This window comes from Bombus terrestris, chromosome 10, assembly GCF_910591885.1.
Source record: "Bombus terrestris chromosome 10, iyBomTerr1.2, whole genome shotgun sequence".
Classification (NCBI taxonomy): domain Eukaryota; kingdom Metazoa; phylum Arthropoda; class Insecta; order Hymenoptera; family Apidae; genus Bombus; species Bombus terrestris.
The window spans coordinates 20,028,378-20,043,495 of NC_063278.1; the positions used below are offsets into that span (position 1 = coordinate 20,028,378).

The window sequence follows — 15,118 nt, forward strand, 5'->3', positions numbered from 1 at the left end:
TATTTTTCTACTAACGAGGAAGGAATATTTTCAACTAATTTATTATAAATCTCAGCGTTTTTAAACTAGAATTGTAAATTTTGTAAAAGCATCGCAGTAACTTGACCTTCTTTATGCCAAATGATTTCATTATGACGTTATTTCATTTGTATTGTAAAATTATCCAATCTAAACGGATAAAATGTAGAAACCTTATTGTTCGTTTCATCACAGGCTATATTCTGCGCGAGAACCAAAATCGATAGAACGACTTCCACATTTTGATATTTAAATCCACTTTTGAGAAAAAGTATGTCAATCATACTCAACGTTCCAAGCGTTTGCTTATAGTCATTGACATTTAACGCTTCAATCTATTATAGTTCTATTAATTTTAAGCAGCGTCCATCTGGACCACAATCCTTCAATTGAATCGCATCGAGTGTCCAAATATTTATGCACGGTAGTATAGGTTTTATCTATCTGTATTTATAAAAATACAAATTTGCATAAATGTCCGCAGTTTATTCATCGAATTAATACGTGTAATATCGTACGTTTAATAGATAAATTTGTTTCTTATTTAACAGATGCTGGGATCTTTATTCTACCTTATTTCACAATGACTATAATCCAATTATCTGATAAATTATCAACTATAAAAGGATGGAACGTAAAAAGAGTCCTGTTCGTTTTACTATAATTTATGTTATTTAATCGAATATGTATTTATTCATAAATCAATAGGATAGCTTTGTTATTTCAATATTTATCTCCTTAATTCACTTGCATAATATTACTATCACCTTGTTATTAATTTTCAGTGAGAATTTCCAGATTTTTTATGTGCAATCTCTTAGTCCATCGAAAATATAAAAATAGAAATTTGTTCAAAAAAATAGATTCTGAGAAGATTTGATAAGTATTTGTGCGTTAATATAACGAGATAAGAAAATTTGTTCTACTTTGACACATTTTATTAAAATTGAGCGAGTTCTTAAGGAGATGAATCCACTTTGGGATTTCTGTTGGATACAGTGACTATAAAAGACAATCGTACACTACTGCATTTATTATTGAATTTTTATACTAATTAAATGGATCAGACTATAATAAATTTCGTACCAATTAGTAGTACTTTCATATGATTACACAAGTTTGATGCTATGAAACGAAACGTGCAGTGAAATGAAAAGTACTCGAAAACTCTTAGAAACTTCCTATTTGATTATTACAGAAAACATTTTGAAATCTCAATAGCACTATAACGAGGCACAAAAATTATTGATTATATGATTATAACAGTAAAATTTCAAACGAATCCGAAAATGTATGTAGAGAAGTTGCAAGATACTTATCGCAAGCATACACTTCGCCAAGGTCACCAAAATATTTAATTAAACAGTCAATCATTGTAATACTACTACACTGTAGTAATAAATCATGAATATGTAGCTTAATATGAATATTCAACACAACTATTTACAATGTAAATTAATATCTCACTATGCGTATGTTTGCAACAAATATCTTGTAATTCCTATATACATTTTCGGATTGGTTTTAAACTTTATTGTTATAATCGCGAGAGCCGTCTCGTTACAGCGCTAACAAAATTTCAAAAAGTTTCGTACAATGTACACGATATCTACATAAATAAGTTCTGTGGTAAATATTCGAATACTTTTGTAGGGGACTGTGGAATTTAATAAAAGAACGTTTCATTAAAGAATTGAAGAACGTGTACAAATATCTTTCTGTATCAGCTATCATATTATATCATATTATTATAATCTTTCTCATATATTTTTCCTACAGCTATTTCGTGCAATTGGCATTTTCATAACGTGAGAATATCGTACCTCTAAGTCTGGAATTCGGTGATCGACGAGAAGTAGGAGAGGATGATTATCCCGAGACAATTCTCTTTCATCGTACACGTAGGATATGGGTTGACATTTAGTCATAGCGATAAATAATAGAGATAGGAGCAGGCTCATAAGCGTCATTGTATCTGCAAGCACGGGAAACGAATGTATCTGAAACAGAGTAAAGGTAAATTTTCATTAAACACTATAAGCCTGGTAAACGTTTCATACGAAACAATTTTCAAAGTGTCTTATTACATTTATTATGTAAAACGTGTTTACCATAGCGACCAGATGTTTAACCGAGAGAGCTTTGGAATGTTAAAGCTTAACCATCGCGGATTATCAACACGATCAAGGTTTTAATAGGTGGCAAGGGAAAAAAATTTGGTTTACTCAATTTTTTATTAAAATCACCACGAGGAGTAATATTTTGAAAAATTTGAAGAGGATAAAAAGAGACATCTTGGTAAGATAAGTTTGGTAACATTTTAATTTGTTTGTTGATGTATCCAATTTTCAATTATCCAGACATGTAGGTAGAAGGTTCTATTAAATTTCCAAAATATTCAATATTTCAATTTAATTTCAAAATTCTGTTAAATATCGACTTTTCTTACTTATCCCCTTTCAAAGAACCGAAGCAATTTCAATCAAATTTTAACTGAAACTGCCTTTTTCACTAACATCGTTAAATATAAAGTCTCTTATGAATATTTAAAAGAAAAGTTTCATGGCGGATAAAAATTATTCAAAGCTGTAGACAAATGACGAATAATAATTTTGCTTCGTCCAATACAGACGCTATCTCTCTAATTTCTGCATCTAGTATGCACATTAATTTTGTAGAAAATAGTATAGAAATATGAATGGATTAAAGCATTTAGATCTCGAGAAGAATTAAAATGAATAAAAAACTTTAATTTGTTACAGGAAGTTCGCTTGCTTAGAAACGTTTCGAAAATTTCTCGTATTTTTAAGAAGTGAGATGAAGTGTAGAGCGTAATAATAAAATTTAAGGGGCAAGAAAGAAAAAGTCACGAAGAAAAAGAACGAGGAAAGGATGATATAAACTTCATGTACTGTACAAGATGTTTCATCCAATTTTAACAAAGAAATATCGTTGCTATAATTGAAATTTCGTACAAATATTTTCTAGAAAGAGAGTATAATAACCTGTAACAATAATTTCATTACATTAAGAAGGATTAATGAAATAAGGAATTTATCTGTTCAAATGGACTATTCCATTTTATTTATCTGTATACGATAACCACTTCAAGAACGAATTCAAAGATAAAAGTCGATAACGTCGAAGGATCAAACCAAATTCGTACTTGCAACGTTTTACGAAATATTTCGCGGAATATTACGCACGGTTAGAAAAACGAACATTCCAGTTTTATTTTTCCGAACAACTTTCCCCTTCGCTCGATACTGGCCACGATTTTCACTGACATTTAGATCGGCTGATATCGCATTCCGATCGTATCGAATGGCCACTTGAAAAATAACCAACTATTTGTTCGATTAAGTCGAACGTGCGTATATTTTTCGATAAGTCTCTTATGTATCTGTTATATTTTTTGCTGCAGTCCTGGAATTTTCATGTCTTATTTCGTGTCTCATAAAAAGGCTTTCAATGCCCGTGAAAACTATGTTTACCAGAAAATTAAAGCAAACAATTACGTATATTAATAATAATATCAATAATGAATGGTTCATAACATAAATGAACCTTACTCGTGTTTTCTTTTTTTTGCACAATAACCAGAGAATGCTTTAGCATTTTTTATTTCTATTTAGTATATTTTATAAATAAAATATTCGCCATATTATACAGTTGATATAATCTATAATCATCTATAATTATATATAATGTATAGTTAATGTCTAATTGTATATTATTAAACTATTTATTTAATTATTTAATTACGTTGTTGTATCATTACACATATACAAGGTATCCAATTTTAATCTATAAATGTAAATTACATTTCAATACTGGTAAACTATCCACTCTATAAAGAAAAGAAACAGGAATTGAATGCTTTATAATGGTTTAGAATTACAAATATACCAAACTAACAACATTTATATAATATGGCGAATATTTTGTTAAAAAGATTGGTAACGATAGCTTGGATTAAAAATTAAATGTACATGTATAAATTTAGTATGATCAATTCTAAACCTGTTTAATACTAAGCGTTGTTTACGCCGGATATTTGCAGCGGTTAGATTTTTGTTAAGTAATTGTTCGTTGATTTTTAATGCACACGGTGTTGCAGAACTTTTTCGTTCACTGTCTCAAAAGGATTAGAAACATTTAATAATATTTTTATCGATCAAAAAATATTATTGGTCGAAGATGGGCCGAGGTTCGATTATTCAAACGATATTACAATATGTTCGTAGCAAGAATCTTCCAATTTTTGCTACGGACATATTAAAATAATCAATTGGAGGCAATCCGTTAATCAAAGCTTTTTTTCTTTCAGCCTTGATTTCAGTTATTCCCGACATTAGATTTCAGGTATGGAGACTTTCCAACCACGCCTGTTTGTTCTGTTAACATCTGACCGAAAGGTCTTCGTCCTCTTGGCACCCTCCTCTGATGGAAGTGCCATTAACTTCTTCCCGTCATAATGCACGTTATCGTACACATACCCAAACCACGTTTATTTTCTCTTCCCACGATTTTAGTACTTAGCACGAATCATCCAATTTCTGACGCCCTATATGAGCAATAAATCGTTACATGCGCACTCTAACAGCGTAAATCGATAAAGAAAAGCGCTAGAAAAGCTTTAGAATATCGAAGTTTAACTATCGCGAATTATGGGCACTAGAAAGACGTTTATATACGTAGCAAGAAGAGAACATTTTGATTTATTTAACTCTCTATCAAGATTACCAAATATACCGTCTTGCTCTTTAATTTCATGAAATTTTATAGTTACCGTTGTATAGCGAGACAAGTGCGTTCGTGTAGTTGTTCCTCCGACGTCTTATTTATAGCAAGAAGAACGCGACGCAGGAGCGACAAACGAGAAGGTCAAGTTCGATGGTGAATGAATCTGGGTCGATGTGCCGATATAGTCGTCGGCGATCGTTACGATGTCGTCAGTAGCGTCGTCACAGACGAGTTCATTAACACCGACGGCTTAATCTACGCCAGGTAATTTAGGGTGGCCGTTCCGCTCTTCAATTACTCTGGTTCGTCACCTGCACGAACAGCTCGCTCCAATCTCTGCATCCTTCTTTCTATCTTTTTATCATTGTACTTTTAATCTCTGGTGCAGTTTGTAATCGACGAACGTACTCGGGAGGTGGTAATTAATAGTTGAGCGAGAGGTAACCGAAGAACTGTTCGAGACTAATACGAGGGAAAGGAAAATTCGACAACGAATGTTAGTGTCAGGTAACGGAAATGGTTTCTAGGTAGATAGAACGACCGAATGGGAACCTCGAACAAGGTTTATAGCGCATTTTGCTGGAAGTTCAATTACCAATAAGTGTTTCGCCGATGGTTTTTTAATTTTCGATACACACAGATCGCAGATTAGGTTTCGTCGGAGAATACGATGTAACGCTGAACATATGAGACGAGAAATATGTTAGGTGGTTGTAGTTTATGGGTGCATCGCGGATTTTTATGCGTCAACAGAGAATTTGGAAGCGTAGAATTGCGCAGAAAGAACGTGGGAAGATATATAAAATATCCAAAGTACGATGCATTGCGTAATAATTGTTGCGTGAAACAATTTTCTGAGGTGATTCTACGCTTTCAATTATATTCTGAGAAATACGAACCTGCATAAAAATCCGCGACTTATTTATGGAACAGTGTAACTTAAAACCCGTTTTTCCTCAAAATGTGTTAAATGTGTCTTGTTGGAGATTCCATTCAGTTGATAAGATTTTTCCACTTTGCTAATCATTTGTGTTCTAATGGACATTAAAGCATCATGCTTATCAAGGTGCAATGTCTATGCAAATACGTTTGCATTCTTCATGATACTTGAATGAGTAAAAATTTGAATAACCAACAATTTGCTAGTTATCTAACATAATATGTCATATTAGATCGTTGTAGATGGAACGACCAAATTTTTAGTGAAATTTTCAACGCGATTGGTTAAATTAATATTCGATAGATTCTATGTATTTTGACCATTGCACAACAAGGTTATAATTATTATAAAAGGTGATCATTGAGTTGATTATGTAGCTATAATAATTAAACATAGTTTGATTCTTTAATAATTTATATTTTTTATAGTGAGATATTATTGAGATATTAAAATTATGTGGCTCTTTAAATGGCACCTTATATTTATATTATAACATTAATTTATCTAGCTAGACAATTCTCTATAAAAAGGTAATCTATTTATATTGAAAAATTGTTAGCTGAGATATTTTAACTTTAATTCGTCAAATTCAAATATTTCACCAACATTCGTCTATTAATATTACTAACACATATCAATCAAAGTGTCCATATGTTTACAAATAGTCACACAGGGCATATTTACAGGATATATTTATGGCAGTCTATAAAAAAAAATATCACGTCTTTCACGTAGATCGAACCATTTTCTCCCCTTTGTGCAATCACTGCGGAAACACTCTGTAATGTCGACTATTTCGAGGTTGCATGAAAATGGTAATGTTGCAAAGTTTGTGATAAGTTATATCTGTTATTGAATCGTGTTTCGTTATTGTCTACCAGCCACGGCACTATCATTTTCATTGTCCTGTTTACGGATCATAGCTGCCCATTGATAATGTCGATGCTTGCACGCTGTTTTAAAGGACAGTGACAATGAGCCGTGGCGAACAAGGCGATTATAATGTGGCGAAGGGTACACAGATTTACACTTTGTATCGGTATAACTTTCCAGGTCTATGGACAAGGTGTAATCAGCTCTGCTGTTATTCTAACTTTCTCGTTTTAACATATTGTGTATAGATAACGAGATACATTGTCTACCGTAAGTATCCAAACCCTTCGGCCAATTTATAGCAACAGCATAGAAATGTTAGTGAAATATATAAATTAGAGAGAAACTAATAGGCAAAAATAATGATACTTGATACAATGACGTTTTTATAGGATTAGCGAATGGTAATATTTAGAACGAGACGATCTAAACTTAGGACTTAAAGGAACGCGTCAAAGATAATTTGGCAATTTTAAATGTAAATAAATAAAATAAATCTGATGTGGTGAATTCTAGGTCTGTCTAATATTATTTGTTGTTTACGGTTAAGATTTGTAGTGGTTAGATCTTCGTTAAGGAATTCTTTTTTGATTTCTTGAGGCATTTCGCAAAATTGGCAACGATTCTGTCACAAGCCGCTCGTCTAAATTTTGTTTTTTTGAAATAATATAATTAATTCTGGAATAACTGTCGTATAATATGTAAAGTCCTTCTTATCGTACAAAAATTAACGCATAATTGCGATCTTCGAATTCAAAAACGCATACGTTTACGCGTCACGAACGAGCATAGAACTGCAACGAAGCATGGAAAGCAAATGCAGCAAATCAGTCACTTTTCGCCACACAATTTTGTCAAAAGCACGTGTATATTTTTAACGGTTGGAGAAAACAAGAAATTTTGAAACTCGTAAATTTGTTCTCTAGTGGCCCTAACGTTTTATTAATTGATAATTATAAATGGTATTTATTTTAATGAAATTCTACATTTTTTACATATTTGGATAACATTTCTCTAAAAATTAATACGATTAATAAGATTTAAATAACTGCTTGCCAGAATTGTTGGCATTATCGAAATGACATTTTATTCAAGTAATCGTCGGAACAAAATTTGTATTTTATTTGTAATTAGCTTTTTTATCTTGACCTTTTGCACTTTGAATTTTATTTCAATTTCGTTACCACCAGCTCCCAACGCTTTTAAGTGTTTTATTTGAAATTTACTTTAACTAAAAAATAAGACAATTTAAATAAATAAAGGCAGAAACAAATTCACTTAAATACCAGTTTTATTCACACTATTGTTGTATTTTGTCATTTTTAAGTGTATGATATATCTTGAAACAATTTCCAGGATGTAATCCTGATTTTCTTTCGCACGTTTCACAAAAAAAGATGGACGTGAAAGAATGTCGAATGGGACGCGACAAAGGAGCTTCTGAGATAAAAACTGATGTTGAGTCACACTCGACATAAGTGTGCAAAGGGTTAATGCTATTTGAATAATATTTGTTAATTTACCAGGTTTACGAACATAGATATTTATCATTTGGTTCCACCAAGAGAAAATATAGTTGTTTATCGATAGCACACAGAATTTCAACTTCAAAATTCTGATGTCCCAGTTTAGATACATAATATTCCTCTCGTACTTTTTAATTTCTACGCTGTATCATTTGATCAAATATTTCAACTGTCCAGTTGTTTCAGAAGTGAATATTTCACACCAATAGATGTATACGTTATTTTGTAGTAATTTATTTCTCAAATAACAGGTTGAAGTTAGCCTGCAGGCAGCGCTATTTGCAAATAAAATTTGCTATTTATTTTGGTGTAATTATTTCCTCATTTTATGTATTCGTTTAATTTAATTTCAAATAAAAAATGTTCGGTCCTACCACTTAGATACACCGCGACCCAATGTGCCTCCGCAGGGTTAAAAGAGACCCTTCTTCACCGTACAACTCTCTGCAGAGGACTTTAATTACGTGCTGGTTGACGACAGCCAGAGTAGAAGAAGAAAGGATGGGGAATAGGAAAATATTCCACGAGGCAACAGGCGTGAAATTATTCGCAGATGGATAGATCAGAAACAGAAGGAGTGCACGATATTCGCCGGAAAACGGCACAGCTTTATCGATTAACAATGAGATTTTACAAAGGTGTTCCAACTGGAACGTACTTCGGACCTTTGTAGAGCGTGTAATTTCTATAGTTGCGCTAAGCGACCCTTTAACGAGCAAAAAACGTGCTTAATCTCGAAAGGATGATGCGGGGGCGCTTTTTTTTCACGACAAAGAATGAAATATTGTTCAACGGAATGGCCTAATTTTTTCAGGAATAAACTTTATCTTTACATTCGCGCAAATAAGAAAAAACTTGTGTATCTATGGCTTATTGCTCGAATATGGCAAATTTACGTTTGTGTATTTCACGTTTCAATTACGATCAAAATAACCGAGTTATTTTACAACGCGACAACATTTACTTTCAGAATCGTTATAAATTTCAATTATTTTTGAATAATACGCGTTTGAGATTATACGAGGAAATCTGTATTTCTAACGTAGTTGACGATGCTAATGTAACAGAATGAGAAACTATTTGAGAGATAATTTCAGAAAATGTTTAACCAAATACAAAGTACCAAATAAGATGCAAAGTTATTTCATTTAGTAGCTAAATTATGAAATAATTCAAAGAAAAATCATTTGCTTTACTCGAAGGATAATTATTTGCGTATTGCTTGCGTATTTAGAGAATTAATTTAATCGAATCATAATTTACTATACGTAGTTAGATATTCCAGCTATTGAAAATAAGTAGGTGATCGTGTTTGAATATATTTTTGAACAGTATCGATGTATTTAGAATTTTTGAAAGAATATATAAAAATATCGAAATAATCTTCTATGGGCCAAACTTGTTAACGTTGGTAAAGAAATATTGAAATTTCAAATATTTAATAATATCTCGATCTGTGATTCTCTATCAAAATTGTTACGTTGATGAAAAATAGATGATCAGCAGGCGTTTCTATTTTAAAATAGTTTTAATTCGTTATATGCATATTATATTTTATATTCATACTTCAATTGAAAAGCAGATCTTGCGAATCTATGCACTTTTACCAATTATAATCAAACTACGCTACGAATGCCTTAAGGAACACATACTGCGTACAAAAATTTATGTAAAATATTAATAAATGTTCTTTGATCGTTCTAAGAATTCTAAGAATTAACGTTAAGAGAAACAAGCCTTTAATACCAAAGCTTCGTGCTCTCATTGCCCAGAATTGTACACAGTAAAATTGATACCTATTAATATCACAATCTATCGATATCACAATAGAATTGATTCGAACACGTCAGAGGATAAATTGTTCATGTAATTGGATCGTTCGTATCGTAGGAATTCACTGATTCTCCCTATTATCTACGAGTTTTCGTTCAAACAATCGGATTCGTGTTTCGCCCAAATAATTGGATTCATATTCAGCTAATCGGACACTAAATAAAATTTCGTTCCAATGGATGAGGTTCGGACGAATGAAATCTTGTTTTACATCTTCGTTCGTAATAGAAATATTGAAACGCAGTAATTGATACAAATTGTCAGGAAAACTATGAATCGGTCAAAATTTGACATTTGTGCAAGATGAAGCTTCAAAATGGATAGAATAAACGCGTAAAAATAGTTTACAAGGGACGAGCTGCAACTGATGGTACAATTGAAAAAGGCTGATTCTATTAGCTCGTCCGAAAAGTTTCTTTCGTTTTATAAGGAAATAATAGATGCACAACATTTTCCGTTTTATATTATTTTATCGAATTATCCATTTGTTCTATCCATTTTGTTCTATCAAAATAAAAATCACAACGTTCGATAGATTTGGTTTCATGTTTGCATAAAGATGTATCGTTGTAAAAGACGTGTCTGGAAAAGAAAGTCACTTTTCGGACAACCTAATACATGAAAAAACAAGTCGAAAATTTCTTTCGTTTGTCCGTGCCTCTCGATCGCTTTAATTAACCATCTCACTGTCGAATACATATTCTCATGATAAAACGCCCGGTGTTGAATAAATTTTACATCCGATTGATTTCACGCTGCACGGAATCCGTAAATTTATGAGTTCTGTATAATGAACACGCATATTGTAGAACGTATTACCCATTACGGATTGAGCAGTGAAAGGAGTAATTTTACGTATTATATTTACGAAACATTACATTACATATTTAAATTTTTCGTATTACGTTAGTAGACTGCAGATTTTAATGCGTTTACATAAAATTTAAAGATGCAAAAATTCACAGAACGAATACAATATAAAAGAATATGTAAAATACCCAAAATAGAATATTAGTTGTAATTTCTGATAGGTACATTTCTATTTCAATTTTATCTGTTTACAGTTAGGCGTTGCTAGTAAATTATGTTTATAAAGATATGACAATTTACATAAAAAATCTAATTATTAGTTCTTCTATTACATTCCGTACTACTTAATACCATACATGCTATGCAACAAGTCACATTTACATCTTGAATTAACTTCTGTCTATCTCTACTTACTGGAAAATAAAAATAAATATTTTCCAATGGAATATAGAACGAGTGATTATTGTGTGGATATAACAAGCTATCCTACAACTAAGGATACAATTATAGCTTAAAATTTGATATATGATTCTCATTTTTGTTTCATCAACTAGTTATTTAAAGATCAGAACTTTTTTTTACAGGATGGACAAACAAAAATTTTAGTTGGACAAATGAGGACAAATCGTGGACAATCATATTTCCGTTGAAAGTCAATGATAAAGTTCATATACGTTCTCCTACATATTATTGGAATCTGTAATTGATCGAAAGCTGATCGATTGGAAACATTTTTTTCTTCACTATCGAAAACCCCAGAAAAATCGTGGAGACTGATTTTCAGCTCACTTTGCATATACCTACGTAAATTATAATTCCTTTTAGCACAGAATCACAAAATAAATGAAAACGTATCTCTATAAAAGCTACAATATATTACACGTTCACATTTGGCTTTAACTGTTCCTCGTACTTTTACGCTGTTTTTCTATGGATCTTAACGAACTTACCACTGCCTCATTTCTCCTGCCTTCCACTATTTCCTTCTCACTCGATACACACACCAGACACAGTAGTTGTCTAATAAGCGTTTTAACGTACCTATTTCTATTTTACAAAGAACACATTTCCTTTTTCTCGTCCTCCAACCAATACCGGTTTCCCTCCTCCGCGTTTCCACACCTTACACTCGCGATTAATCCTTGCCTGTCTCCGCTTTTCTCCCTCTCTAGATACCCCGCCCTTTCTTATATACTTACTGTTCTTATATATTTACGTATATCTCTTATTGTATTTGGCGTTCATGACTTTATTCTATAGCACCTGGTATCGCAACTCTTTGTCCCTTTCATTTAGAATTTTAGATATATATATTCTGTTGCCTTAGATTTTACATTCATAGATATTTTCCTTTCCTTTTGACTGTCTGTCTGTCTTTGCTATATTCTTTGTCATAATTTTCCAAATTGTCTCTTCCATTTCTTTCAGACACTCCTTCACCAATATTTCCCTTTCTCTCATTCTGTTTTTGCTATATTCTTTGTTCTAATTTTCCTAATCGACTCTTCCCTTTCTTCCAGACATTCCTTCACCAATATTTCCCTCTCTGTCTATCTGTTTGTCTTTGCTATATTCTTTGTTCTAATTTTCTTAATCGTTTCTTCGCTTTCTTTTAGACATTCCTTCAGCAATACGCTACCCGTTCTTTTTCTAATACCTTTTTTCTACTTCAACACCGAAAAATAATTATTTGAAAAAATATTTTGTCTTTGATCTTGTACAACTTACCGTATGAAAGACAAGGAAAGACAACGCAGTGTTTTTTATATTTACGTTCTCCTCGTCTCTTATACACACAATTTCGTGAAAAACGTTGAAATATGGTCCAAGGTAAGCATTTTCAGATTCGAGTACCTTGATGCATTTTCGTAGAGTGTTAAACACGGCATCGGTGTACAAAAAAATTTATGTTTCCGTTTAAAGAAAGCGAAGGCTAGCTTGAAATTTCCAGGGTACGTACATCTAAATAAGATTTGTGATCGTTACAAGATATTTACGAAGATAAATACGAACGTTAGAAGATATTTGCATGGATCGATTAGAACTGGACACCCTGTATATGTAGCATACCACAGCACACTATACTGCAAGTTAAACATACCTTATTTTCTCATTCTGCGTCTGTTAATTCATTAATTCTGGACGAATAAATTAACTTTCTCGCATATCTACGTAGAAAATTACAAAACTTTAGATCTGGTTTGCGTTTTGAGGTTATTAAAACGGATTTCCACGTTTCATCCGCTTTGTACCGGATGCCTCGTTTAAATAACGTCCAACGATAGAGCTGTGCTTTCGCCATAAGGTGACCAACAAAATAATTAAACATGGAATTTCGCGAGTGAAACGACCTCCTTCCGTCGAAATAACGCTAATTAAACCATATTTTACGTCCTATGTATTGCACGTTCATCTGGCAACCACGACCTAGAAGCTTTTCCCGTTCTTTGTGTTACTTTTCAATTTATTTAATGGTCGCATAGAGCGCTCTGACCTTTCTCACTTATTTATCTTATAAGTACAATTTCGGTTACAACTTCGATAATTCAATCCGTAAAACGTGTTAACTAGTAAATTCTTATAACGAACTTGCTAACTTCTTGATCCATTGCTCACCTTTAAATATCGCGCAGATACTTTGCCAAAGTCGTTACAACGCCAAGAAATGGTATACTAGGTTGGCAATTAAGTGATTGCGGATTTTACAATACCACCTATTGACAAAATCTGCAATCACTTAGTTGCCAACCCAATATAGTTGTATATACAGGGGTTTGGAAAAGCATTCGAACAGGCTTGAAAACCTTTTACGTATATATCGTACGACGCGTCTTGAAACCCCATTAGCAGTGTAACGAGACAGGACTGTCGTGATTATATTGGTAAAATTCAAAACGGATCTGAAAATGTATATATAGAAGTTAGAAATTTACTTGTTGAAAGCACACGCTTCGCGAAGATCATCGAAAAACCTGAACAGTGAACTATTCGCTATATTAATGAGCCTCGTGTATAGTAAGATTATCTTTGACATTAATTGTATGTTTAGGACTATTATTCATATTGTATGCTGATCTTTTTGACGAATTAAAGATATCTGCTAAGTTGATAGCTTCTCGATATAAATAGATTAATATTTTTTTTATCGGAAATGCCGAAATGAATCGATGAATATATGATAAAATATGTGGTTCCATTGAAAAAACTGACCGTGGCTTTGAAATTTTATTGAAAGAAAGCGATCCTAAGGAAATGTTTTTATGCGTAAAATGCACGTATACAGAGTGGACCACAAAATGTGATCAGCTTAAATTGTTGTGTTGATAACGGGCTGAAAAATTTCTTCGCCTTGGATAACGGAGAGCTTGAAACTGAATCAAGAAGAGCTTTGAGACGATTATAGTTCATTTCGTCTGTCAACTTTTTTTTCGGAGTTTTCAAGTAATACAGTAAGTTTCAGTTGACTTCGAGACAGTGAAGTTGATATCGAAAGATTTCTAATCTAAATCCTCTAACAAACAGATTGAAGATAAACCAGATTAAACAATTCAAGAAGTCTGTTGAAAATCCGAATCCGTATTATAAAATTATTTATAGCATGCATGGGAATAAATAACAGGAAATACAGTAATGATATAAACGTCAAAATTGGTGGAAATCGTGATCGAAAAACGCGATAGATAATTACAGACGAGAAGAGAATTAATTTTGTTACGTCGAATTAACGAGATCATTGTTATCGAATGTTGGTCCGGTTAGTGGACAGTGGGCCCACTACACCATAATATTCCGTATAAAATAATGACTCTTAAAGATTTTGATTCCTCGTCAAAAGATCCTCGTGAAAAAGATAGCCCAGGTGTGCTGTCTTTAATTTCTCAATGACGCGTGTAAAATTTTTCGTCTGTAACGTATAATGTTAAAACATTATAAGCTCAGAATATGCGGTTCGTTGAAAATAATTAAAAATATTATGAGCTTTAGTGTGTAACAAAAAAAATTGTTTTATTTTAAGAACGAAATGATAGCACATGTACAATAAGAAAATAATAATCACATAAATTGTAACTAACAATAATTACTTTCTCAGGCCATATTCAAATAAATAAAATATTCCAGTTAAATATTGTACTTAAATATTTAAGTAAACGAAAATAAAAAATATTTCAGTTTTCGTATGTGTCTTAGCGATGAAAAAGATATGGGGCTCTTAGATATTAAACCAAACCGAGAAATTTCTTAATCTCTGCTTCAAGAAACGAGACTGAATATCAGAAAAGTGGACGTTCTATTATCCGGAAGTTTCAAAAGAATAATACACACAGGGTTGTACACTTTTAAAGTTTGATACAATTTTCTCTGAACGCCTGAC

General features: G+C 32.3%; 1 protein-coding gene and 1 long non-coding RNA gene across 3 annotated transcripts in view; both read right to left on the reverse strand.

The window, feature by feature from the left end:
* The window catches only part of LOC100643185 (diuretic hormone 44), a 75,868-nt gene that overhangs the window by 9,726 nt on the left and 51,024 nt on the right, over positions 1-15,118 (reverse strand). For both annotated transcript variants that reach the window (XM_003403296.4, XM_020868253.2), the window contains exon 2: positions 1,842-2,018. In XM_003403296.4, the coding sequence (XP_003403344.1) occupies positions 1,842-1,988 (147 nt within the window). In that variant the 5' untranslated portion in view covers positions 1,989-2,018. The remainder of the gene's footprint in view (positions 1-1,841; positions 2,019-15,118) is intronic.
* On the reverse strand, positions 12,134-13,628 carry LOC125385856. Its single transcript, XR_007225555.1, has 2 exons — positions 12,475-13,628; positions 12,134-12,410 (listed from the first exon to the last, which is right to left on the reverse strand). It is a non-coding gene; the product is annotated as an uncharacterized LOC125385856 (long non-coding RNA).